The sequence below is a fragment of the Mixophyes fleayi genome, chromosome 3 (genome assembly GCF_038048845.1).
Source record: "Mixophyes fleayi isolate aMixFle1 chromosome 3, aMixFle1.hap1, whole genome shotgun sequence".
NCBI classification, from domain to species: domain Eukaryota; kingdom Metazoa; phylum Chordata; class Amphibia; order Anura; family Limnodynastidae; genus Mixophyes; species Mixophyes fleayi.
In genome coordinates this window covers 98,073,324-98,100,657 of record NC_134404.1, presented here as the reverse complement: position 1 = coordinate 98,100,657, position 27,334 = coordinate 98,073,324, and the positions used below count along the sequence as shown (strand labels likewise).

At 37.2% G+C, this 27,334-nt stretch overlaps 1 protein-coding gene across 1 annotated transcript; it reads right to left on the bottom strand.

Annotated features, from left to right (window-relative positions):
- Positions 1-584: 584 nt before the first annotated feature.
- LOC142143842 (lysosomal amino acid transporter 1 homolog) lies at positions 585-21,924 on the bottom strand. The gene is made up of 7 exons (XM_075202051.1): positions 21,588-21,924; positions 20,501-20,630; positions 11,971-12,058; positions 10,963-11,087; positions 9,783-9,878; positions 5,985-6,170; positions 585-3,182 (listed from the first exon to the last, which is right to left on the bottom strand). Exons 1-7 carry the CDS (start codon positions 21,782-21,784, stop codon positions 3,081-3,083), a joined length of 924 nt encoding a protein of 307 aa, XP_075058152.1. The 5' UTR covers positions 21,785-21,924; the 3' UTR covers positions 585-3,080.
- Between the last annotated feature and the right edge of the window lie 5,410 nt (positions 21,925-27,334).

Genomic DNA, 27,334 nt, shown 5'->3' with positions numbered 1-27,334 from the left:
CCGCATGTGATATGCACTTTCTTCGCAGTGCCTGGAGACCAGTGTGTGGTTTTGGGACACCATTTTGGAAATTGGAAAAGCTCTTGGAATGATCTGCTCTCAAGTTCACCATGTAGGCAAACCAAATGTGGCTGCTCTCACTACTACTACTACTACTACTACAGTTAACTCTTATTGCAAAAGCATTAAGTACCAGCCTATTACCAAAACAAACAAACAAACAAAAAAACAAAAAACGACCTTGTTTTGGCAGGATGGCCTATGTACAAGTTTGCAAACAAACTAAATTAAGGGTTAACGGGTATCCCTGCTTAGTGCAATTATTGAACCAATCTTCACAAGCAGCTGGCTACAAATACATTGAGACAGTTTGCACTTTTCTGTGAACTAGCAAAATATGTGGACACAAGTATGAATGTGATGTAAAAAAGCAAAAAACCAAAAAAACACCATGGTTGTAGATCAAATATTTTACTTAACCAGAAAACGATGCAGATGGCATGGAGTTGAAACAAATACTTGCCTGGCCCCAAGTTTAATACTGTGCTCCGCATAGGACAGTTAGGAAAGAAATACCAGAAAAGGAAGCTTTAATATTGCATGTTTATTTTGCAAGAGAAAGGATCAGTAGATATATTAAAGCCTGTTATAAAAGGGCACCTTCATCAACTTGAACAATAAATAGAATTCTGTAACACAGAAGAGCATTTTCAAATTTTACATTTGTGTCAAAATATTGTTGAAAATAGTACTCCACATTGTCAAGCTGAGAAGCTATTTTACAAGCCTCTGCTAAGCTGTTTTTCTAGTGTCGATGTCACCTAAAATGTACAGTTACATATGATTACTTTCATGAAATATTTTGGGTTGTCATACTTGGTAAAGTAAAGTAAGGAGAAAGTGTTATAATACACCTTGTAAATATCTGCTGCATCCTGCTAAACATGGTACACAGAGCTTTATGTATCTACCAATATGTACATGTGAATATATTATCTAAAACATGTAAATGCAGGTAACAAACAACATACATAGTATTTTACAGTATAAGCTGACTGTACAAAGAGGTTACAAAAATATAAGCAGAAACTTAAAGAGCACATACCTGAGTTGTTATCAAGTTAAGCAAGACTACAGTAGAAATGGCTCTTAGCATTGAGCATTATATTTTAGGGAAGTCTCTAAAATTGGAGGAAGAAGAAAGTGAAGTAAGATACCCTAGACATGGTGGTAAAACAATGAATACCATAGGCTATACAAATACATATACATTATATTAATACAATGTATATATCTCCATTTTAAGAGCAGTTTACCTACACTTTATTTCCTCCAATTGTATAGAATTTTCCCCTTAGTGTAATTTTGGCAGTAAGAACGTAATATGGATTACATGGTTATGTGTAAATATACAAGTTTATAGATACAAAATAAATATGGACAGGATTAATATAGAATATATTTGGGTTTATGTCACTAACAGGCCATCTAAGGCTTTAGGATTTTTAGCATCCTTAAGAAACTCCATAGCCTTGTGTCCATCTCTTTCCATGTAAGTTTTGGGACAAACTTTCTTATAACCTTTGAGGACATTTTCCTTTATAATATTATGCAATAAGGTCTATATTTAAAAATACAACTCCCTAGCCAGCTTTAACAATTAGTTAAATACTCTAACACTGCATCGCACTGTACCTGAATAGGCTGATAAAAAATAAAGTGTCATCTCTATATATTTGGTGGACAGACAGGGTGGCTAGCTCGGTGTCATTAGACGAAGCTAGGCGGACTGCCTAAGGTCCTGATTGACGCAGGGAGAAGAGTCTACAACACCAAATGAGTGACATATCATCCAGTGTTTTCAAGGCCACGCAGCACCCTCACATGGGCATGAAGGAGAACCAGTCAGCACCTTCATATGGTTAGCTGCTGCTCATTAATGTCAGTGTTATGCTGGGATGCTTGGCTATGATGTCACAGCCAAGCACCACACTCCTACTCAGAGGAGCAGAGGATGCCTCCCCTACCACCCATCTACTAAAGTAAGAAGCAGCAGAGGTGGGGTTGCAACGCTACAGAAGGTGGAAGAAATGTACCCTCTGTGCTGGACACTTAAAAAGTCCACAGAAGGTGGATTATTCTTTTACAGAAAATGGAAACAAAAAGTTCTGAAGGAGATGGGGCTTTAAAAAAAAAAAAAAATTAAAAAAAAATGCCCACCAACACAAGAAAGAAGAATCTCCTACACTGCACTGGTAAACATTGGGGAACTGGCCAAATCAGAGGATAGTTCATACGTTTTTAATAAAATTGGTCTTCAAGAACTTCACAATCTCTCTAAACCCCTTAATGAACAGTTAACAAACAGCAAGTCATGTGACAAAATTAATAAAGCCCTTACAAAACAATTTAAATAATTTACGCAATAGACAAACTTGTACACTTCACTTAAATTACTATTTGCAGAAATAGTTACATCTTTACAACAGCTCATTTTCTTTCCACAGGTATCTAAATTATGAAAATCACCCCCCCAAAAAATAAAAAAAATTAGCTTTAAAACTGTAATGCATTTTATTTTAGAATTCAAAAGCAACTATGTTAAAATAAAACCCAACAAGAAGGTTATTCAATGCATGAAGAGGGAGGGGGGCACATGTATGGGGAGGGGGGCCCCGCCAGAACAATTAGTACTGGACCCCACAGTTTCTGATGGCAGCCCTGCCTATGACCTAATGAAGTTTTCAGGTACAGCTTCTGTGGTTCTTACCCTTTCATGCAGAACTAAGCTTTTGTCTGCAGACCATACTATGGTTTTTAGATAATAATGCATTTGCTGGGGTTGACTAAATATAAACAAATTGTGACCGGTCACAAAACAAAATTAAACAGGTTTGCAAAACAAGGTATGTGGTACCCATATTTGAAATCCAACATACAGGTTAAGAGCACCTGAACTCAATGCAGAACCAAATTAAAAGTAATCACTTTGGTCCCTCTATTTAATTCCAAAAATAAAAAAAAATAAAGCAAAAAGTCTAAAAAAAAATAAAAGGAGAGCAACAAGTAGGTCTAGGAATTTAGGCCTCCTCTTCATCCACAAGCAAAGGCTCCACTTCCAGTGCCATTAGGTTGGACTTTGTAGTCTTGTGCTTTCGATAAAAAATGAACTGTGCAGTCATCTGTTTCCGATGTTGAGGAAGTTATACATCAATACAAATATTATAACAGAAAAAGTTCAACACTGTCGCACAATCTTACTTTGAACTATTCAAGTAAATTAAAGATTTGAATACGCATAATTTGCTCTAAAATAGGATTACGTTGGCGTTGATGCATTATACCTGCTATACAATCTTCAATCTGGATCTACATTAAAGTTTTGTTAACTTTAAGACTATGGGTTACTTGATGTTACTCATTACTGGCCCGATTTAGAGCTCGACAGAAATGAAATCATGGCGAGAAACACTTTGCTTCACTATGCATAGGCAGAAAGTGCTGCAGCATTTTCTCTTCCAAAACTTGCACCTGATGCATGGCACTTTATTCACTCTCCAGGCATGTGCAAGGACATCCCTGGGAGATGCAGACTAGTTAGATTTGGCTGTATCTACAGATATGCCTCTTATCAGGCGTTATTTATTGCTGGTCCTGAAGGACTACTGAAAAGATATGTGCTGCTGCCAATGACAGTATCTGTATTAAATTTAAATTTTTTGTAAATTAAAGTAACAAATAAAAATCTGCTGGATACTATTAAACTAGGGCATCAGCGTGTGTGGGGTTCCCTGCAGTAGCAGTAACCAGCACCAGACTGATCGCACTATAAACTTTAGGTCATCCTGTTGTAATGTGAAACCAGACCAATACTGATCAGTACAAAACTGAAATCTCTACCCACTACAATAAGGACATCAGGAGCTCCAATGCCATTTCATCACTGGGTTGGTGGTCCCCGTCGTAGAATTGTTGCTTTTTAATTTTTTGTTGCAGGACCAGATCCAGTAGAGATTTCAGCCCCATGCTGGAGTTGGTTTTATAATATGGCATGATGCACCACTGCACATCTCCCCATTATAGTGTGACCAGCCCAGCTTACTGTCCCCCTGACCAGCAGTAACTAGCCAAGGCTGGTTGCTCAGTTGGTAGAGAACAGAGCATGCCATTTAATTTTTATTTAATTTGTGTTTTGAAAAAGCAACCATATGGTCCTCATCATCATCATCAAGCTAATCCTTATTCTGGCCGCATCTTGCTGTATATCCTGATCCGGCTGCAACTATGCGCTGTAAGCGTCTTACACTTAAAACCGCATTCTGGAGCCATAGTTTAGGCCTACATTTGGGCAACAAAGTTACAGCCAGCTCAGACCTTAGATGTTGGGTCATTCCACATCAAATCAACACAATTTTAGTAAAAAAAGAAATCTAACTTACAGTCTCTAATTTCAATGAAATTTGGTATAATAAATTCTGCTATGGGTGTAAACCCCCTCCCCCCCCCAAATCTTAGGCTGATATGTGCACTGGTTTTAAAGTTATACGCCTTCAAAGTTGCACTTTTTTTTTTTTTTTTTTTTTTACAAAAAACTTGCTTATGGCCTTTTTTAAATTGCATTTGTAGCTCATCTGATTGAGCTTGAGAGTTGGTCAAGGTCTCATTTTAAACCTCTTTCAGTAAACTTTAAAAATCAATTTTGATTTTCTCAAAAAGCCATATTTTTAAATCGTTGAAAACCATCTCAAAAGCCTCAGTCACCTGGACAGGCAGAGATGAGAAGGCACAGCCAATGAGGCTGCTGCTGATCTCCACGGGTCAGAGGAGCATGTGATGGGCTCCTCCAATCAGAGCTTATCACATGCTCCTCTCACACCTCAACAGAGTCTCATGGGAAGTATTTCCCTGAATCACCGGCAGCCCAGTCCGAGCCTGCTGTGGTGCTTAAACTGGTTTAGAGCAATGTTTGCAGTGGTTGGTGTTTAAATTGGTTTAGAAAAGTAAAGAAGAATAAAGATGGAGAAATGTGAATGGTACCTTATTGTTTCAACCCATTTAAAAAGGCTACTCATACTTCTAATAAGAAGGGGTTGAGAATGGTTTTAGAATGGATGTGTAAATTATTTTCTGAAATGCCAAAAGTTGCAAGTGTTTGTGCAAGCTGCAGAAAACAATTTGGAACACTTCAAAAAGAGCAAGAGGGTCATTGTACAGTTCCTCAAGATAATATAGAATCAGCATTATCACACATATTTTAAATATTTCAGTATTTAACATAAGGTGCCATTGTGCATAATATACATCAAAGGGATTGTTTAAGGAGATAAATGAAAAGTAATGAACAGGCCTATATAGTTGTCATTTTCATTATTTTAACGAACAGTCCAAAGTGAAAACTCCCATAGCAGATGATCCCAAAAAAAAACTTTGAGGATTTAACAGTATGAACAATTTTTGATATGGTTTAAAAAAAAAAAAAAAAAAAAAAAGGGGGCTTTTTGAGAAACTCAAAATTTTGAACATTTTAAATTTTTATTAAAAGAAAATCCTGTGATATACATTGTATAACAGCCCATAAAAGAGGTTTAGAAGGAGACCTTGCCCAACTCTCTAGCTCAATCAGGCAAGTTACAAATGCAATTTAAAAAAACGTTAAAAGCAATTTTTTTTCGTTAAAAAAGTGCAACTTTGAAGGCGTATAACTTTAAAATCAGTGCATAAGATTTTGGGGTTTTCTTTACATCCATGACAGCATTTATTATACCAAATTTCATTACAATCTGAAACGGTCAGTTTGAAACTGTGTTGATTTGACGTGGAATGACCCATGTATGTTTTTTTACATGTTATAATGGCGAAATTGGTTATTCTGTTCTTTGTAAGAATGAACAATGTACTGAACAATTTTTGAAAGCACAAAAAAATAAAATATTTATCAAAACAACATGTAAAACAGAGGTAATATGAGAATGTAAAAAGGATACAAAAAAATCAAGCACAAGAACACCAAAGCTTCCAATCAGCCAGGGCAAATGGTGCAAGATATATTGGTTCTTATTGTGTGTGACAGCAGGTAACTTCAGCACCAGACTTAGCCCATATGTAAAGTTTCCAAGCATTGCCAGTGCAAACAGCATGTAGGAAGTGCCCTCTGTTGATTTTCTTTGGAACTGTAGAAAGAACAAAAATCACATATTGATCACCCGTATTGTAACCATTGTGCAAAACAAACAAGTCCATGTAAAACATACAACTTTCGAGGCCCACCACAATCTACCTCTGAGAAGCAAGCAAAAGTAAGCTCCAAACTCAGACATTTCATGGCTGGTAGAAATTACTGTATTTTAGGCATTTACCTATAAACGGCAAAAAGGTTTTGAGTTTAGTGGGAGAAATATCTAAATAAATATTACTTTCTAGATAATCTCCTGGTTCTTTAACCAGTTCACAGCTATGTCACTTTTTAAGTTTTGTTATGTTATAAAGAACTATAATTTTGTATACCAAAGCAAATGTGGTCTCTCAGGAGAGAAAGGGCTTTCTCTTGGCACCTAAAAAGTTAGTCAGCTAAGTATCCGGAGTACAACTGTAATGTAGTCAATTCTGTTTGATTAGTCTTCCAGTTTTTGAATCCTTTAGCGCTGGCAGAAGGGAACAAATAGATCTGCTTTTACATGATCCAGCTTAGGCTGGGTACACACTGCAGACATTTTTGTCCAATGTGTTACTTACACCGATTGAAACACTGGTGTGATGTGGTGTTGGTCATTCTCTTGGATTCTGAAATGATCTATTTCTTTTCTGGACTTGTGTGTTGCCTGTGCCTCTTTGTATTACATAAGTCGTAATTAAATTAGGTTAGCAAACAATAGACATAGATTAGAGCAGAGAATGAAATGTCAAAGGACTATGGTCCGTCCATATTTCATAGTAAGCTAATTACCATTAAAAGTTTGTTAAAACCCTAGATTTTTTTTAATGGTGATTTAAATCAATGATTTTTTTTTTTTTAAATCATGTGATTTAAATCACGATTTAAAATCGTGATTAAAATCAAGTTGATTTAAATCGGCACAACCTGACTGATTGTACTGAAAACAAATCTAAAAAGTCCTGATCAACATGCCAATTGATACATACACACTATACATGTTTAAAAGATTTACCCTCAGATCTTTGCTCTTCAACATCTGTCATAACAGTCTGCTAAAAAGATCGTGACTCTAGCCACACTAATGCGATATTGGGCCAAGTGGTTGTTTATCGGGTGTTTGGTCCTATAATTGCCTGAAAAACCTGTAGTGTGTATCCAGCCTAACATAGCGCTTTCCTGCTGGAGAGATCTGGAATTGCATTGGCCTGGGACTGCCTTTTGCTGGGGGAAGGGAAGTCACAAGATTTCTTACTGAGATGAGTAAGCAGAAGCACAGGACATCACTGCTCTGCTCACTTCTGCTAGCTGCATGTTGTCACTAAACACACTATGTGGAAAAAGGGCTGGGTCATTAGGAGTCTGCCCACTCTTATAGCACAATGCCAGCAGGAGAAAGCCGAGATATTATGGGTCCCACTGGATGATCTCAATGATAGACCAAAAGGTACTTTTTGTTTGGATCAGGTTTTATTTACATTCCACCAAACACACAATTTTTAGCTTGGGTGGAATTACCCAGTAAACATGAAAAGTATGGCTGTAGTGAAACTAAGCATTGCTTTTAGTCCTAGGACAGAGCAGTGATGGACCAATCAGTGAGCTAGGCAGCCATGGAGGGGGAACAGTTCCATACAATATACTGCTTAAATCTAAAGTAAAATAAGCTGCACTGTAGACAAAAGCTTTTCTTCAAAATGTTAAACCACAGCCTCCTCCATAGCCGCCATGTTCATGGATGAACAACTAGTAATACAATTCTGTATATCCCCCATTTTAAAAAAACAATAGTTTTCAAATATTAGATTTCAGTGAAGCTTTAAACGCATATAATAGGATCAAGGTGTATTTGGTAGCTGATAATGCTTCGGCCTTGCAGGAGCTACAATAGTTATTACACTACCTTATTTATTAATTTTTCCCCCTAAATTGTAATTTCAATGCTGTATCTTACGGTTCATGATCATGGCAAGTAATTTGTTTGCATTATAATCACCTCTTATGTACAGCGCTGCATAATATGTCAACAATTTATAAAGACAATATACTAACAACACACATGAAAATAAAAAAAACAGCAGACTGCACCAATAGTGAACTAAGGAATTCAGCCATTCGGTTTAACCAGATGTACTGTGCCTTTCCAATTTGGCACAAACTGGACATATTGGCTAGACACCAGGCATGGAGCCAGTTAGAACGAACAGCTGTCTGATGAATGTGCACATTTCAATACTATTTGTCCATATTTATGGGGGGGTGGAAATTCACACATATGGCAATTTCAAGTCCACCAGACTGGTCACCATTACAGTAACAGTGTTCTGACCAGATTAATGGTAACCAGAACAGCTCTAGATAGGTCAATACCATATCCAATACTTTCCAACAGGATACCCAATTTACTACCAGAGGGAAGAAAAAAAAACAAAAAAAAAAAACCCACATACGCAACACGGACAAGAGAAAAGATTTTAAAATGTTACCTAAACTATATTGCACGCACTAACAACATCTTAATCCTCAAGGTAAATTTTATATTCAACTAAAATCGTGGCTTAAAAAGGAGCACAAGGAGGGAAGTTTTCCCATATAAACTGCACACATGCCCTGTCTGTGCGGTATCAGGTGTCCGCTATGTGTGCTTCTAAGGATCTTTTCAATAAAGAATTTAAGCTTCATCATTTTCTGGTTTTAATCTGAAGAGTCTTGTCCGCTTTTTTTCCCCATAAAAAGATTCTGTGCAGATTGCTGTAGTTAACACTTTATTTTGGTACTGAATATTTGCTTCCATGACAGACTATATTTAGAGCAGTTCTGTACTTTGAGCAAGATCGCACCAGAGCCTGGAGAAAATGCGACTACTACAAACTGTCCATAGCTCTTTAACTGACCGCCAAGTAACTATCTTGAAAGAAACAGATAAATTGAATCCACTGTGCAAAGCAACATGGTTGTCCAAAAATTCAATAGCTGTACTTCCTTTAGCTCACAAATGCAACAAAGACAAGGCGAGCTAGCCTCTTCTGGCCCCTGTTGGAGTCGGTTGCAAAGATCACTGATAAAAAGATATATTCAATTTGTATTTTTTTTTTTTTTTTTACAGATGTGCTTCCATCCTTTTTTAGGCAGAATGCAGGTGCAAGTAAAGGACTGCTGGAACTCTACACAAACAAACACTTTAATTTTGTTTTCAGTGCCACCTACATATTTGCACACCAGCCATTTACTGCCAGTAGCTACTAACAATGTATTCAATCAAGGGATAAACCCTGGAAAATAAAGTGCTATTGGCATCAATGGAATCAATTAATTCAGTGTATTTTGTAGTTGCTTTTTCTGCTTGCATTTCAAACCTCAAATCACTTGAAAAGATGCTTAACACTTAGAGCAGTGGTTTTCATTAGAAAAATAAATAGCTTAACAGCTTGTCAATATAAACTCTGTGGCAAACAGCAGCTAACAAAAACACCAGTGTGACATTACACTAAGACATACAGATAAGTCACTAAGCCTGCAGTATTTTCACTCGTGTGTGTGTGTTCTGTCTAAAGCGCAATGTGTGTAATCACTGTATAAACACTAGTCTGAACGGACCCTTAAGGAAAAAATTAATAACAAACATACTTACATTTTTATGGAGTTGTGGGAAGCGAGAGCCCAAATAAAATACGGAAGAAACATAGCCACAAATGAAACCAGACATTTCTGTAATGCCAATAGTGTTCTAAAAATAAAAATAACTGGTTAAACTTCATATTTCATTTCATCTTTATTACGGTTTGTAGTAAATGGATTTCAATTAATGAACAATTACATTATGTTATATTAAGGGTCTAAGAACAAATTGCAGGGGTCACTTAAAATTGTATATAAAACTTAAATTTATATTTAAAGAAAGTTTTAGAAAAACTATAGTTGAATGCTATTGTATATGGAGAACATTTTGCACAATCCTATATGTGGAGCTGTTACTGTTGCTTGTCACATTTCTCTCTGCAAACAATACTAACTAAAAATAAATAGAGCAAGAGATAATCAAAATGAGAACTAGCTGCTGTGAACAGCTGTCAAAGGCAAATCCAGAGAAGAAATACGCCTGCGCTCGCTATATCCCATGTTATATATGTTACCAGCTGCATGGCAATATAAATGCCCATATATGTATACAAAACAAAAACACAGTTGTAGTCAGCGCCTATTCTTAATACTGCATATCTGTGTGTATCTAGCAAAATGAAAACATAAGGTATATTTTGACCTACTGCATTTCAATGGTGCTTAAAGCCTATAGGTCAGTGTAGGACCTGCATGCAATGAGGTGCCTTTGATGCTGGGAAGCAGGCTTAAATGTTTTGATCAAAATATGAACTAAACGGCAATAACTAGCTGTGGGGTTTTTTTTTTAGATAAAAATAGGGGTATATGCTGTAATCAGCCTTGGAAAAAAAAATCTTGAAGCATATTTTGCTACAAAAAACAGAGCAGGTTCTCAAACTTGTTCTGAGAAGCTATTTTACTTTATACATACTATTAATTATAAAAAAAATTGTTATGCAGTGAGGGTGGTCCAAAAATTCCTGATTATTATTTTGAGTGTCCTTCTCAGCTTGATGTTATGGGATTAATTATAAAAACACAAATTAAATGCAAGATATCTACATTGATTACATTCACTTAACTAATGTATTAGATTGTATATACTCCAGTGCCCTTTATTTATCTGGCTTCATTCTGAACGTGGAAAGCCCCTTTAAATGTAAAAATACTAATGTGAAATTCAGCGTTTAATATTTGGTTAAGTCATTTACCGAGTTTAATTCCAGACCAGCATTCCATTCCAGGTCCTTGAGAAGCAGTTGACTTGGAAGGAGAATAGACAATGTGATGCACAATATCACCCAGGCTATACAAAGGCCTTTCAGGCTCTCACTACCTGCAACAAGAAAAGATTTGCGAATAAGATGCATGTACATATAATAAGACCCTCAGTCCTGCTCCCCCCCACACTTATCTCTCTCAACACTGAAATATGAATACAAATGGACCATGAAAACAAGTTACTGAACCTTTAACAATACCTAGAACAAAATACAATATGGCAACACAAAGTAAACTAATTTATTCTTCTGTATATTTGGGTCAGACCATCTTTACACCTTGTTTGTATCATGATGCCCTCAATGTAAATTGTAGCATAAACTTGCTTTATAAATACAACATAATATTAAGAAGAAAAGAATGTAAAAATATACAACTATCTGTTATATATTGCATGTCAGGATTGTTTTCCTCTACTCAATAACATTGCTCAATACAGGCTCTCAGTTCAGAGTTATCTCTTCTGCATCAGAAACATGGTGATGTCACAAGAGTAACATAATCAAGGAATCTATGAAGTGTTCAGCTCAGATTTATTGGGGGAGACCTGTATAGTGTCGCCCCTATACACACATATTCATAAACTGTGTAACATGGATCTAATAGAAGGGACATCAATAGTATACATACAAGTGTTGAAATCAGTGACTCATCCGAATTATCAGGGACACACCTGTTTAAAAAATATATTATATACATACACATTTCTAAAGAAGCTTGTCAGAACTGGTGATATTTCTCAGAAGAGGCTGAACCTGTGAGATGGTTATACTACAATGAAGATTATTATATATATATATATATATATATATATATATATATATATATATATATATATATATATATATATATATATATATACATACATACACACACACACACACACACACACACGTATACATACATACACACAAAAAGAATCTGTAAAAGCTCATTACCTTTCATTTTTTTGTTTTTTAATTTGTAGTAGGCAAACTGTGATATCATAATTATATCCATGTTACAATAAAAGATGGCGGTGACAATCTGAAAACAAAAACCATAAGTAAAACATTGGCATTGAAGGAGTATTGACGTTGTATTTATATAGTGTCAATCACATTAGGCAGCAAGGTACAGAGAATAATTTAATCATTCCCATCAGTCCCTGACCCACTGGAGCTTGCAATCTAAATTTACTAGCACACACACATACTAGGCTCAATTTGGTCAGAAGCCAGTATGTTTTTGGACTGTGGGCGGAAACATGGGGAGAACACACGAGCGCCACAAAGATAGGGCCCTGGCTGGAATGAAACATTTGATGCAGCAACGCAGCACTGTGCCACCATGCTGCCCATACTCAGCATTTAATACTAATATTTTGTATCTAAAGTCTCGGGGCTCACGAATTGTAACATTGTGTTTAAAACACAGAACTCTCACTAATATGTTTGAGCTCGTGTCTCTGATGAGTGACACTGAAGCATCTATTACTGATTATATCTCAGGACAGCTGTAGTACAACCAAAGGCACATGGGCATTTTACAACACCACAAGTTTCTGACCAAGAAACTACAGCGTTCTAAAGTTAGGATACGCTAACTAAGAATAACATGGAAGTGAACAAGGAGGGCTACTCCTGTAACAATGGCAATTACACTGTTAAAGGCATATTGACCGAGTGCAATGTGACTGAACAACATTCCCCATTCACTTTCACGTTGCGTAGAGTCTCCTCGTCAAACATTACACCATTCCAAAATGCTCATGTGACATTGCCCTATATGTTTTCAAGATAATTATTAAAAATTTTGTATTTCTACATGATTGTCATATGCTTCAAGTATATAAAAACCTAAATGCAAAAATCTCAGTAAGAAAGTAGGAGTAAAGTGCACACTAAGTTTACTAAATAGGATACAGTTTTAACATATGCAGACCGGATATCTGCGCTGTATCAAGAAAGGGTAGTATAATAAACATACACTGACAATATATTTAAGTCAATTAAGCAACATTTTCTTATATAGGGAAAAACATGCTTTTGAGTAAATTTCTCCATAGTGATCCCAAGTGGTATGGGCATAAAGAATTCATGAGAGGTAGGATTGCAGCAAGCCCTGATAAAATCAAGTAGTAGGGTTTACTGACCAGACATATAAGTACGGAAACATAATTTACACTGCAGCTACAATAACTGCGCAGACATCGGGATCATTGATTACAGGTACCTGTACACAGAGGAGATGTAACCGCACTAGGTCTAGACCCAATAGTCCTATAATTTAATTTATATAAACAATAATATGATATAATCAGTTAATCAGCAAATTCAGTTAATTAAGCGAAACGCGCGTTGGCGTTCGCTCTATCTGTTTCAAATTCTAATTATGTAGACAACGCTCTGGTTAAACCTGGTTCTTCATCAGAATTACACTTGATAATTAATACATGTGGGGGACCTGAAATCTAGCAGCGATTAGCGCTTCTACATAGTTAGAATCAGTGGGCTTCTTAGAGATATTGGAAACCTTGATATACAAATAGGGTTCCTGCTACCAATGATAGTGCTTATAAGTGAATTTTCTCTTTACATATCAGATCCGGTATTTAAACACTATATAAGAAACTATATTACTAATAGCGATTATTGCCTTTATGGGCAGAATAAAGATTATAGAAATATATTGGCAATCATTTAAAATCTTTTTATATGGACAGCGATTTTGTTACTAATTATAGCGCATATAAGTGAAACCTAGATAAAAACCTTGTTATATAGACAGAGATCCTGCTACTCAATATAGCGCCCATACATGAATCCTCTTTCTTATATATCAGACTGAGTTTTTTTATAATATCTTTCCACATATTGGATCCGGTATTGAAACACTTTATAAGAAATTGCACTATTTACAGCGGTTGTTCTCCTTACGGGCAGAATAAAAATTAACGAGACACATTGTAAATTATCCTAAATCTTGCAGTCTGGATAAGAGATTCTGTTATTAATTACAGTGCATTCAAGCACTAACTATATAAAACTTTGCTATACAGACAGTGATCCTGTTATTAAACGTAGCGCTTTAGAACGATTTCTTTTCTTTTACGTATTAGACCGTATTTCCTGAGCATATTAGATTACCATATATGCAACTAGATTATTGGTAGTGAATGGTGTCCCTACATATTATGAGAAATTACCCAATCTACCATCTTATAGTATCTACCAATGAAATGATGTAGGAGAGTTATAAACATTGATTACCATTTTGGGAAGGTGTTTCTCTATCCATCTTAATTCTATTATAGCAAGACGTCTATGTAGGTCCTATACTTATTACGGATTCACAATAGGATTGTTATGCCTATATGATATATCATTATTTGTGTAGTACCTGACATAGTATCATCTGCTCCATTGCCATTTATTGAGGACTGATATATAGATCCCTTACTCGCCCACTGATTCATTTATTCACATTATTACAATAAATTAATTATTAGTTCATAAGAATTGGACGACAGAGCTTATTGCAGTTGATCTGCAATTTTATTTCACCTTTTTGTTCTTTTTTAATATTTTGCGTAGCTTTATATCTGTTAGGATGAATGATTTTAATACATACCAATAAAGATTTTCATTTTAATTACTCTACATTTTGGATGACCAATGTCCTAGAGTGCCCTGCCATGTAACCTCTTTCCAGCTTCATTTTTGTTCTTAAGGTACCTGTAGACATCAGATGTTGAGGTGGGCAAACTGTGGATCAGCCTGAGATGCTGGGAAATGGAGCCACAAAAAAGAAAATATTTACAGTGCTAACAAACCAACTGTGAATTATAAATGTCAACCTCACTGGTTAGTAGCAATAAAAGTTCTCACAGATCACCAATACAAATGTCACAAGTATTTAATAAATGGCAAAATAATATACATCACATATAAACATAGATAATAAAACAATGATTAAAAATAAATCATGCACTTAAATACACTGTCTTATTGACTGTATATCAGATTTAAAACCAAGAACAGTGATTCTATAAACACCAACACGTTAAATACCAATAATCTTGAAAATATCAAAAAAGCCATTTGCTATAGTAGTATGATAAATGCTATGTAGCTGGATCACTTAAAAATAACTTGGCATATAAATTTATTTCACTTAGTATCACAGTGCGCCAATGTTTATCATTGCAAATGTACAGAGTTTTGTATTGGAAATGTACGAATGCCATGTTAGAGGAAATTTGTTTCTGCAACAGTCTGAAAAAAGGAAATCCAATGCTAATTAAGCCTTTTGCAACTATAATGACCAATTCATTTTTTGCCTCAATACATAGCAGGGGGGTTGTTACCTTTTATCCTCTCTTATTAAAAAGATAAACGTAATTTAGTAAATCACAGATTGACGTGAATTTTGTTAAATCCAAGATTAGAGAACATATTACATCCTGATGCTAAATATCTGATGTAGTATGTCAGACTTTGTGGTGCCAGCTAAGAAGGGGGCTGGATTACCAGCTGTGTCAGAAACACTATATAAAGAAGAGTTGTATTTTGTATTTCAGCTGTATTATACCATCTGTACTTCTGGATGAACACTAGTACTCCAATTAGTGTGCAATGGTCCTTAAACAAATAAACATCACTGCTTGAAGATTCTGCCTGACGCCTATAACTTTCTGTATCCTGTGACCAACAAATAAGAACTTACCCTCTAATCCGACAACCGGCTGTCCTTAGTTGAACCCAGCGTTTACGTCCTGCCCACTACCCAGTAGTCCTGTCCATAGGCGCTTCAATGTGGATTGAATTGTCTATCCTACGAGACTAAAAAATTCCTGGCACTGAGAAACTAAGTAGTATACTAATGCAGCGGTTCCCAAAGTGTGCACCTCCGCTCCCAGGGGTCCGCGGCGCTGTTACAGTGGTGCATTGGCCAGGAAACAAACAAACAAAAAAAAAAAAAAAAACTTACCAATCTGCTGGTGCCCCAGGACCCAGCAGCCTTGCTTCTCACTGAATGTCGGGCGTGAAGTCATCACGTCCGACATATTCAGTGAGGAGCTGCAGTAGAGGGGAGTATGCTGGGTCCCAGGCGCCGCCGGATTGGTAAGAAGACAGAAGAAATAGAAGAAAGGCCAAGTATGGTAAGTAAAGAAACAGAGGGGAAATGGTGATAGGAAACAGCAATGAGGGGGCACACAGTGTGTGGGGGAATGGGGGCACACAGTGTGTGGATGAAGGGGGCACACAGTGATCATTTTTGTACAGGTTGTTTTATTTTATTTGATCTTATTCCTCTTAATATTAGCTGTATATTATTTGACAGAAATATAATTGAAAAAATATAAAAATATTCTTTTCCCTTGGATTTATGTGCATTATTTCTGCAAACAACGTACAAAGTATTTCTGTCCTGACCTAAATACTTATTACGTTATTTTGACCCAAAGACTTTAAAACGGGACTGCTCAGTAATTATTTTGGAGGGGTGCCTTGAAAAAATTATGAAGACCCTAAGGGTGCCGCAAACTAAAAAAGTTTGGGAACCACTGCACTAATGATTGGAGAGCCAGTGGTTCAGCTCCCAAAGCTGTGAAGTACCTGTGAGTTCTTATGCGAGTCAAGTAAAACCAAAAAACCCACAATCTAAAAGCAAAACAAAACACAGCAATGATAATTGAACACATCGCTATTCGTAAATGAAACCGTAAAATAAAAAATAATTTGATGTTTTACTTCTTAATCTACAATTTATTACAGAGGAATATCATCTTTCATATCACACAGTATTAAATATGTGTATATTGTCCTCCATGAGGATTAAAAGACTGTATCACAAAGACCCACAATGCGATCTAACCGATCCTATAATATAGTATATTGTTTTGCCATTCGTCACTGAATGTGATGGAGTCATGAATCTGGCTGTTCTCTCCGAGGGGTCTTTTTCTTTGCAACATCATTATCCAACTGTATGCACATTGGTTTATTATACAAACGGAGACATTTATCTATCAAGTACTTCCAATTCAGCGTCTTTAGTCAGTACAATAGTTCGCACATGTTGATTTAAGAAACAGCAACATTTCACCGATTCCCAAAAACTTTACCATATTCTTCATTCAACTATCACAGACCATTATTTCAAGATAGTAAATAAAGCATTTTTCATACTACTATAGAAAATGGCTTTTTGATATTTTCAAAATTACTGATATTTAACTTGTTGGTGTGTATAGAATCACTGTTCTTAGTATTATATCGGATATACAGTCAAGACAGGGTATATACGTGCATGATTTAGTTTTAATCATTGTTTTATTATCTATGTTTAAATGCGATGTATATTGTTTTGCCATTTATTAAATACTTGTGACATTTGTATTGGTGATCTGTGAGAGCTTTTATTGCTACTAACCAGCAAGATTGACTTCTATAAACACAAATGGTTTATTAGCACTGTAAATATTTTCTCATTTTGTGGCTCCATTTCCCAACATTTCAGGCTGATCCACTGTTTGCAGTTATAACTGCTTGGCCAGTGTACTGCAATATTGTTAACACTTATAAGTATATTAATCTTGTGTACTATTTTCAAAGATTTTTTTTTTTTTGTTATAGCTGGGAAATTTTGCACATACATTTTATGGCACTTTGCCTTGATCTGTGATTTACATGTCAATTCTCTGAACAGCAAAGGCCTGCAGGCGCCGGAAACAATGTTTTTCAAAATGTTCAGTCATTTTCACTTGTCACTTTCCATTTTTAGACATATTGGGGCATATTCAATTGCTGGCGTTACAGCCTAATGTAACGCGCCCTGCGCATTATTACCGCCATTACGGTAATAGTGCACGTAAATACCGTTATTACGGTACCTACAGCCAGATTTCAGCCAGCGGCTCCCTGAGCCGCGTGCTGAAATCCAAAGTGAAACGTACCGTAATAACGGTAATACTTTTTCCGCTGCGGAAAATGTCAACAACTGAATATGCCCCATTGAGCCCGATTCATTAATGAAAGGAAAGTAAAAAAAAGTTAAATGTTCACTTGGGCTATGTTGCATTGGACGGGGGGGTACATTTAAAATGTGAGGACTGATTTATAGTTGGGTTAGGCCTAGGGCATGTCTTAGATCAACTTTAAATTTCAGTTTACAAATAAAGCTATCAAGTATTTATGTGCAGCATGAGAAAACTGCCAGTATTTTTCTTCCTTATGGGCAAAATAATAAACTAACTTGCACCCATTGTATTGTAACATGGTTTTGTCCAGGAGAAAAAAAAAAAAACTTACTCAATTTTTTTTTGCCTTACTTTCCTCAATGAATCAGGCCCATTGTGAGCAGCTTCTGCAAAAACACTGGTCAGAATGAGTCCTTAGCAGTCCCAAATGTACCAACATGGAGAGCAATGAAATACAACCCAACTAAAGGTTCCAAAGAACAGGTTCTGGGCAATACTTTAAAAGAGAAGACTGCTCAGATTTTAGGGAAATCAGCATAGTGACTATCACAACACGAGCATGTGCAAACATCACTCTGGGAATAATTAATAACCTTATTAAGATTAACTCAAAACCATATACTTTTTATCTAAACATAAGCTGCAGGCAAAAGGGGCACACTGCAATGCCATCTAATAATCTCAAAGAGCTCTTAGGGCTAGCTTTACTAAACTGCAGGTTTTGAAAAAGTGGAGATGTTGCCTATAGTAACCACTCAGATTCTAGCTGTCATTTATTTAGTACATTCTACAAAATGACAGCTAGAATCTGATTAGTTGCTATAGGCAACATCTCCACTTTTTTAAACTGGCAGTTTAGTAAACAGAGAGAAAAAGATTTCCAATCCGCTCTAAGGTAAGGACAAACCTCAAATACATGTAGTGTGTACAGTGAGGGGGTGCTCTCCAAACTAGACGAATCTAGAAGCAAGGGAAAAAGATTGCCCGATAGGGCGAAACGTACGTCGGGTAGCGTGACGCATGACGTCACAGACCCGGAACTAGGGAGCCGGTCAGTGGGACTCCTTATCACTGTGCTCCGAGATTGAGTCCTTTGCTGTTAACATATAAGCATCATTTAGTAGTTTCACATTACCATGGTAGATCTGTCATAGGGTTTGGAATCAGGGTCATAGGTTTATATCAGTCCATTTAGTTAATCCCACGAGTAGGTCTGTATAGTACCATAGTGGCTAAACGCCACGGTGGGCTATCTATAGAGGAATTAGGACCGCATCATATGTTAGGGACCTAATACTATGATGGGTCATTCCACTACTTTGGACCTTTATATAGGGATATTTTGACCCTTATGAGACACTAGAACTATTAAACTCTTTATTGCAATCATCTAACAACAGGAGTATTTCCCTCGTATCATAGCAAATAACACTCGGGGTGATTATTCACTCCGCCACTGTGATCGGTGGATGTAATAATTCCAAACTGCATACTGTTTAAACACCACTCCTGTGGCAAGAGATATATACAAACAATAAAGAAATGCTAACCATTAAAACGTTCTTCTCTTTATTCCGAAACCCCTTATATCCTGAATAATATTGGAATAACTGGGGGATGGGTCAGTGTTCCATCCAACCCTTATGTTGCATAACAGGAAAGACAGTCTGATTCTCCTGTCTCGTTTCCCAAATATAATGAATGAGACATTTATGGTTTTCTATGTGACACTCATGCATACATTGTAAATGGTAAACGCAAAATATAGTAATGTGGGGAATTAATATTCACCTTGATTAACAGAACGGTGATTGCACCCACTATAGGAACCATCTCGGTGAATATATTAGTCAATTTGGCCTTATGATAATAAATCTCCACCGTGATTTAATTGGAGATTAGACCTATCAAACTAATTTTAATATTCCTCCCAGGAGATTAACCAGCAATTGTGATCGGCTCCCCCTATGGGTCATTTTCTATTTTTATTTCTCTAACACTTTATTTCCACCTTTTGCACCTCTATATATTTTTTAAATTCGCCTATTCTGATGAGATTCTGGATATCTGTCGTCATTTTAAATAATTATTATTAAAGTTGCTTTTATCTTAATTCTAGAAATTGTCCAAAAGCTGATTTGCTTAATAATTTCTTTGTGGACAGGAGTGCCTCACATACAACTTTGGTCGGTTGATTTATCAACCGATCTTTTTCCCTTACTTCTAGTTTAGTAAACATACCACTTCGTATTTAAGGACCAAGAACTCTGGCATTTTAGTGCCACCTACAATTTGTTGTACATATTTAATTAGCAAAAAATCCACTAGAGTTGGAGTTGCTCCTTTTAATCCCTTTCTGCAAACAAATGTGTTTAGCACAATCTAAATTCTTCACTACCAAATTGTAAGTTAAGTGGCGAACATAAAATTTATTTTAATAAGCTTCACAGTATTTAATATCATTAAGACATGACAAAACATATTTAATGCATGAGCAGATATACCTGGATTGGCAGCTGTTTGGCCAAATAGCAGCCTACAAAATTTGTGAAGTCCCCTCCCAACCAACATAACAAAAAACCAAGAGAAAGAGCTTGGTCAACCTTTCCATTCTTGTGGGCAACATACAGTTGGCTGAGGAGAAAAAAAAATGAGAATAAGAACAAACAATCACAGTAGGTTAATATTTAGTATATATATATATATATATATATATATATATATATATATATATATATATATATATATATATGCAGAGCTGCAAAAACAATATACATTATTAAAGTTACTTTCAATTAAGACATGTTATGATAACTGGTTGGAGAGCACAAGATATTTTTAAAATTGACAATGTTCTGCATGAAGACAATTCAAATACAGCCATGGACAATAGCAGGAGGGAGTGTATGCACAACATTTCCACTGTGACAGATGTAATCTACCCTCAGGTCATTAACCAGATAATGGTCACAATTCCTCACCAGTTCTGACTTAATAGAAGTAAAGTAATTATATATACACTATGTGACTGGTAACCTGGGGGGGGGGGGGGGGGTGTTTACAATGGTAATAAAATGAAACTATCTTGATTGATCATATACAGCACTACAGGAACAGTACTTCAAGTACAGGTTTTACACACAACTAGCTAATTATAGTCATGTAACCCTAACCCTGGCATATTAGGATTGCAAGCATACAGGTTAAAGGTTTCCAGGGCATGCTAAGACTTGTAGTACCACAACATCCAGAGATCCACATATTGCCTAATTCTACATAATAAGCTGGCGGCAGACAGCTCGTCTTTACGCACATCTACACACACACACACTAAACGACAAAGCATATAAAATGTTGTACAGGTTAATAACATTTTGCAGACAGCACATCTTTACGCACATCTACACACACACACACACTAAACGACGCACATCTATACACACACACACACACACACACACACACACACACACACACTAAACGACAAAGCATATAAAATGTTGTACAGGTTAATAACATTTTGATGTTCGTGTTTGCACGCACCGTATGCTGACAACTGTAATCTCTATTATTACACCTTACATCACTTACGGTAACGCAGCGAAGAGGAAGCAGCCGATGGAGACCAGTCCTATAAGCACACTCCAGTACTCCCATACATTCTCCACACACTGCTCCAGCAGCTGCCAGATCCACGGGCTGCCATTGGGACACAGCATCCTCCTAGCCTCCGTTCTAGACACATTCACACTGCCGAGCAGGGGATCCCGGGGGCCGCTGTCCGCCATCTTATAGCTTCCCCTCTCCGGACAACGGAGCCCTCCGGTCTCCAGCACCGGGGCTCAGGGCCCCACCGTTACCCAGCACAGCCGGCTTCTCTTCGGGGTCTCTCAATGCGTCACCGACCAGCCGATAACCCGGCTTCCTGATTGGTCGGTTCTGAGAACCCCGCCCACATGTAACGTGTCATTGCTTACGTCACCATGCAAATAAGCAGCACTGTCCCGGCGCCATGTTAGTGATGGAGATAAGGTGAAGCAGCAGTGTTACTGGTGCTCAGAGGGTGGTGAAGGCAATGATTGTCGGCAATGGTTGTCAGTAATGTTCAAACAGTTTATTTTGGAAGTTTTTTATTTTGCATGTTCCATTTTTATCTGTGTTTTATACTAAACCTCGTGAAAAGGCTGCTCCACGAAGTATGCAATTCTAATCATTACATTTTATGTAACATTATTTTCATTGGGTAGTTTTCTATAGGTTTGTTAAAATTAAACTACATTTTAAAACTAATGTTAAAACCAAATCTAACACTTAACTGTCCCAATTTTGCCTGGACAGTGCCTATTTGAAGGGACTGTCCCTTGGGCAGTGCATTATTCCCGACTCCAAAGAATGTGGGTTCTATGCATCAATAAAATGCGGTGCAACTAAATTTATATTTATGTACCGTTGAAATGCACCATGCTGGGGCTACTCTGGGAGCCCCAGCAAAGTGATCCCTGTGCTAAAATTGAAAGCGGCTCTGGCTTGTAAAGGGAAACTTCCCTTTACAAGGCAGCGCCGCTTTAAATTTTAGCTGTCAACTCGCCGATTTCCGGCGAATTGTACAAAGCGGAGTATGATACATTTACCCCCTAGTGTTTTAATTATGCCTCTCTAGTGGCTGGCCACACCCCTTCTGGTGGGCCCCTACCATTGTATTCCCCCTGTGGGCCCTTCATGCCCCAGTCCGACACTGAACAGATATATAGGAAAATATACTTCTTTCTTCTTTTAAATAAAATAAAACCAACCAGTTCTCCAGCAGTATGAAATATGTGTGATTTTTTTCAGGTCTGCTGCAGTTTTAGGGCCCAAGTTTAAATCTATTTATTTTAGTTTTAAAATGTTTTCTTTCCTGTCTTAGTATGTCAAATCTACAGAACTTAGGGGGCGTTTACAAATGGGTGTTGGAAAACAAAGCATGATGTAAACAGTTCATTATTCCTTTCAATTTGAAACATAAACTGATTTTATCAGGAATGCTGTAGTTCTGTGATCAACTATGTAAAAGCATTACATTTAAGTGCAAATGTTAACTATGATTAGCTGACTGGTTTCTAAGGTTGAGTGGACTTTTGCATCTAATTGAAATGTAGATACTTGGTGAGAACAGGCATACTTTTATCAGGGGGTAAATGTATGAATCTCCGGATTCTTCATCTCCGGCGTGTTCAGCCTCTTCAGAGCTTAAATTTAAAGCGGCGCTGCATTGTAGAGGGAAACTTCCCTTTACAATGCAGCGCCGCTTTAAATTTAAGCGCTGAAGAGGCTGAACACGCCGGAGATGAAGAATCCGGAGATTCATACATTTACCCCCAGGTGTTTAATATAGAAATTAAATCCAGAAGGAATGTTTAGTATTTCTTTATAAAAAAGATGGGAGTGTATAGAAATAAGCTATTGTTTATATAATTATACAAATGTTATATACTCTATTCAATTTATTTGTTTTCAGTGTAGGTATTTGGTAGCTGTAGAAAGTTTTGATTCCACCATTTTAACTGTCTTCTTGAGAAGATAACAATTTGTGAGATTGTGCACAAGTCTTGTCAAGTCATCTGGAGATAATTTAGAAGCAAGATAATGCATATGGAAGATATGTGCAGAGGCATTAGTGATGGATTTTTGAAAATCACACACATCCCAAATTGCTTTGGTGCAATGGATGTCAAGCTCATTCAAATATAATAAATTGTTTTATTAGCAATTGTCAGTTCTTATTTTTACACCATTGATGTAGGAGTCTATGGCATTTCTTGCGGTTCTAAATTCTTTAAAATCTCACCAATGAGTTGCAAAGTAATAGAAGGAAAGTTTAACATTCCAAACTCAAAGCTACTTGTGAAAGGAGAAAAACCATTTCCTTACATTTGTTTTTGACAGCTTTCTGTTTAACATAAAATTTAGTGAATCCATACTCTACAAGTGGACTTGATTTATCCTGGTAAGTTTTCAATTACTGACATCTTGTTTACTGGAATAATTGATATGGTAATGAAGTCGTTGTTTGCCCATAGCTTATGCCAAAGAGAGGGCTACCCTCTTAACCATGGCAAGGACATAACATTGGCAGTTGTTAGAAATCAAGTACATGCACTCAAAATAAGCCAATATGCCCAATATTTTGTTTCTTCTGACGAGGAACTATCATGGCAATATAACAAAATTTAACCTTCAAATATAACCTTAAAGGACTGCTTGATATGCTTGCCTAAAGAGGTGAGTTTTCAGGGAACACTTCAGTGTTTGGAGGCTAGATAAAGTCTTGTTGTACGAGGGAGGAAATTCCACATAGTGGGTGCTGCTCGAAAAAAGTCTTGTAGCCGGGAATGGGAGTAAATAATGAGTGAATGAAAGGCATAGATTTCGGGCATCTATTATCTGTCTTGTGATGCATACAAGGTTAGAAGTGCTACGGTTGGGAACTTCAGTAGCGAAAGTTTTGTCCAAAAAATCTGTGGGTCACTACTTCACCATAAAAATTTGCAGGCTTCACATTGTAAGTTATCATCTCTGTGTTGGTGGAGTAAATGGACTGTCTGCAGTGGGTACAAAAGTGTAGCAAAACCTGATTTTAATCTCCTGTCTAATGGTGATAAAGGTAAAATCAAACAATTCCTCAACTCTTGTAATAATTTACTGATTATTGGGTCATAATTCAAGGAGTGTATGTAGGCAACATTCATATATATATATATTGTGATAAGGAACAAGCTCTGGTAGCAGCCTTAGTCAGATGTGTAGTGTTTAGGTGCCAATTAGGGATCTCCATCCAAAAATGATATAGCCCTAAACACACTTTTGGACACATTGGGCACTAACTCACTTCTTGAAACCTGATTACTTTGAGTGCAGCTAAGCTGCTAGGCACTTTCTTTCCAGGGGGTAAATGTATCAAGCTCTGATTTTTTTCAGCGGTTTAAAATAGCGGCAAATTGCGGGTAATAACCTGTGATTTGAGTCCCCAACTCGCCAGATGCATTAAGCAGCGTTTTTTACTCTGATTTTCAAAATCGCTGGTCATCTGTAGCGATTTGCTGGGAATTAAAACACACTCTATTTATAGTCTAAGGGGAATTGCCACACTGTCATGGGAAACTCCTTAGACTATAAATTGAGTTTGCGGCTCTGTTATACTCATTAGCGTCGCGTTGCTTTAACACTGTACAAGCATAGTACCCACTGTGTGTTTACTAGGTTTCTTTTTTTAACAAGCATGTTCTGATTTGGATATAGAAAATGGGGGTCCCCCTGACCACTAGTAAGAAGACTTCAATCAAGATGGATTTACAAATGGGGGTTCCCCCTGACCCGAAGAGCCTAAGATTGTTTACAAGCTTGGACATTTGGAATTACAAATATGGGGGTCTATGTGAGCAAAAGAACAGAAGATTGTTTACAAGCATGGACTTTTGGAATTACAAATATTTTGGGGACAACTTCATGGACTTTATTTTGGAATACAAATATTTGTGGACATTGGTTACAAACATTTTTTGGTTAAAAGCTGCTGACAACAGAAGAAGACATCATATTGGTGAGTGTATGGGGTTTTATTATTTTTAATAAATGAATATGTCATTAAAGAGCGTGTGTTTATGTATTTATTGGAGGTTTATTATTTTGAATAAAATGTGGTTTAAAAAAGGGTGTTGTGGTTTTTTTTTAACATATTTGTTTTGTAACTACACGTAGCAGCCAGGCATGGTTATCAGGCCATGTTGGCGCTTGTGGTTCTCCAAATGCCAGCATGACCTGGCTGCCATGGGTATACCGTTGCTTGTAGTTCTACAAGCATAAGCATGCCCAGACTGTTTAGGGCAGCCCGGCCTAGCTGGGACTTGTAGTTCCACAAAAAATTGGTGTCTATTTGTTTTTTTACATCGCCGTTATTACCCTACACCCACCGCCCAGGGGTGTAGGAAGAACCCTAGTGCTTTCAGCACTGGGCTGATTATTCCTAGAGGGAGGCCCGCACATTTTTTTTGCGGACCCCACTCTTTAGGGAATCCAACCCAGCGCTGAACAGCCTGGGGTTGGTTTGTCATTATGGCAGGGGAACCCCTGCTATAATGCCGACCACCCCGGCTGGTTTGCCTAGTGCTGGTTACGTGAAAATCAGGGGGACCCCATGCAAATGTTTCCCCAATTTTCGCACAACCAGAAGTAGGTGGGCAGCACTAGGGTTAATTGTGCTCGGACAGGGGGACCTCATGCATTTTTTTTTTTTCTAACATCTGTTTTTAAACTTGACAGCTGCCGGAACCTACAACTGTATATCCCTGCTGTGTAACAGTGATGTATTTACTAATCTCGCAGCTAGGATGCAGCGTGTTGTATCTGGCGATTTTTATTTGAAACTCCCATCGGGTTACCAAAATAGGAGCTTCATACATTTGGAGATTTGTATAGCTAGAGTAGAGAAAAATCTGGACAGCAATTTGCTGTGAGTTGGAAACCAGCAAAAACTCATCTCCAGCGATTTTACATCAAATCTCAGGTTAATACATCAGCGAGTTTCAACTCTCCCGAGAAAATCACAGGATTTTCTAAATCGCAGCTTGATACATTTACCCCCAGAAGTCTGCTGTCTTTCAATATTTCCTGGATTCTCTCCTGTTTCTCCAGCACTCTTTCCTGTCTCAGGACACACACATGGGAGCCACATGCAGGTCTTTCCTCTCAGGACTTCACCTTGAACCACAATGGTCCTCTATTGGGGTAAACAGGCACCACATAGGCAAAATGCACCTCTACTTTTGCCTTTTTTGCTAGTAATTCTGATGTCACATAGTAAGCACAATCTGGGTAGCAGGCAAATCCATGATTGAATGGAGATATCTCGCTAGCTTGGTTTGCCAGTCTTTGGCAGGTTAACCTACAGTTAATTTTCATACTGGTGCCCTGATTCCACTTGTGAACCTCTTGAATAACATTTTGTTGCTCATTAGAGTATGGATCACAGTGTTCAGCAGTGAGAAGAATATACAGAGTGCTTCATATTTGTATTTTTGTAATCATTTCATGATGTAATTTCAAATTATAAACATGTAAGGGTTCAGTTCCTTCCTGTGTGTACTTAATGAGCCTGATTCATCTTTGGACACAAGTCCAGTGGTGTGCCGTATCTTGCGGGAAATTTATCTACACATTCTCAGAAACGGATTTTGCGCCAATAAAGGCAATTGCATGCAATTAATGTCCAAGTGCAAATGACACTTCCGACTGCCTATGTTTTGAAGGGCAGAATGGACGAGGGAAGGGGCGGATCCATGTAGGCCATGTACAGTAAGGGC

What these genes read in the sequence shown, in the direction of transcription:
- LOC142143842 (XM_075202051.1), bottom strand. Translation starts at nt 21,784, where the DNA reads ATGGCGGACAGCGGCCCCCGGGATCCCCTGCTCGGCAGTGTGAATGTG. An exon ending in CTGGTCTGGAATTAAACTCG is followed by an intron (nt 9,879 to 10,962) that starts GTAAATGACTTA and finishes TTTTATTTTTAG; the next exon opens with AACACTATTGGCATTACAGA. An exon ending in TCCCACAACTCCATAAAAAT is followed by an intron (nt 6,171 to 9,782) that starts GTAAGTATGTTT and finishes TTCTTTCTACAG; the next exon opens with TTCCAAAGAAAATCAACAGA.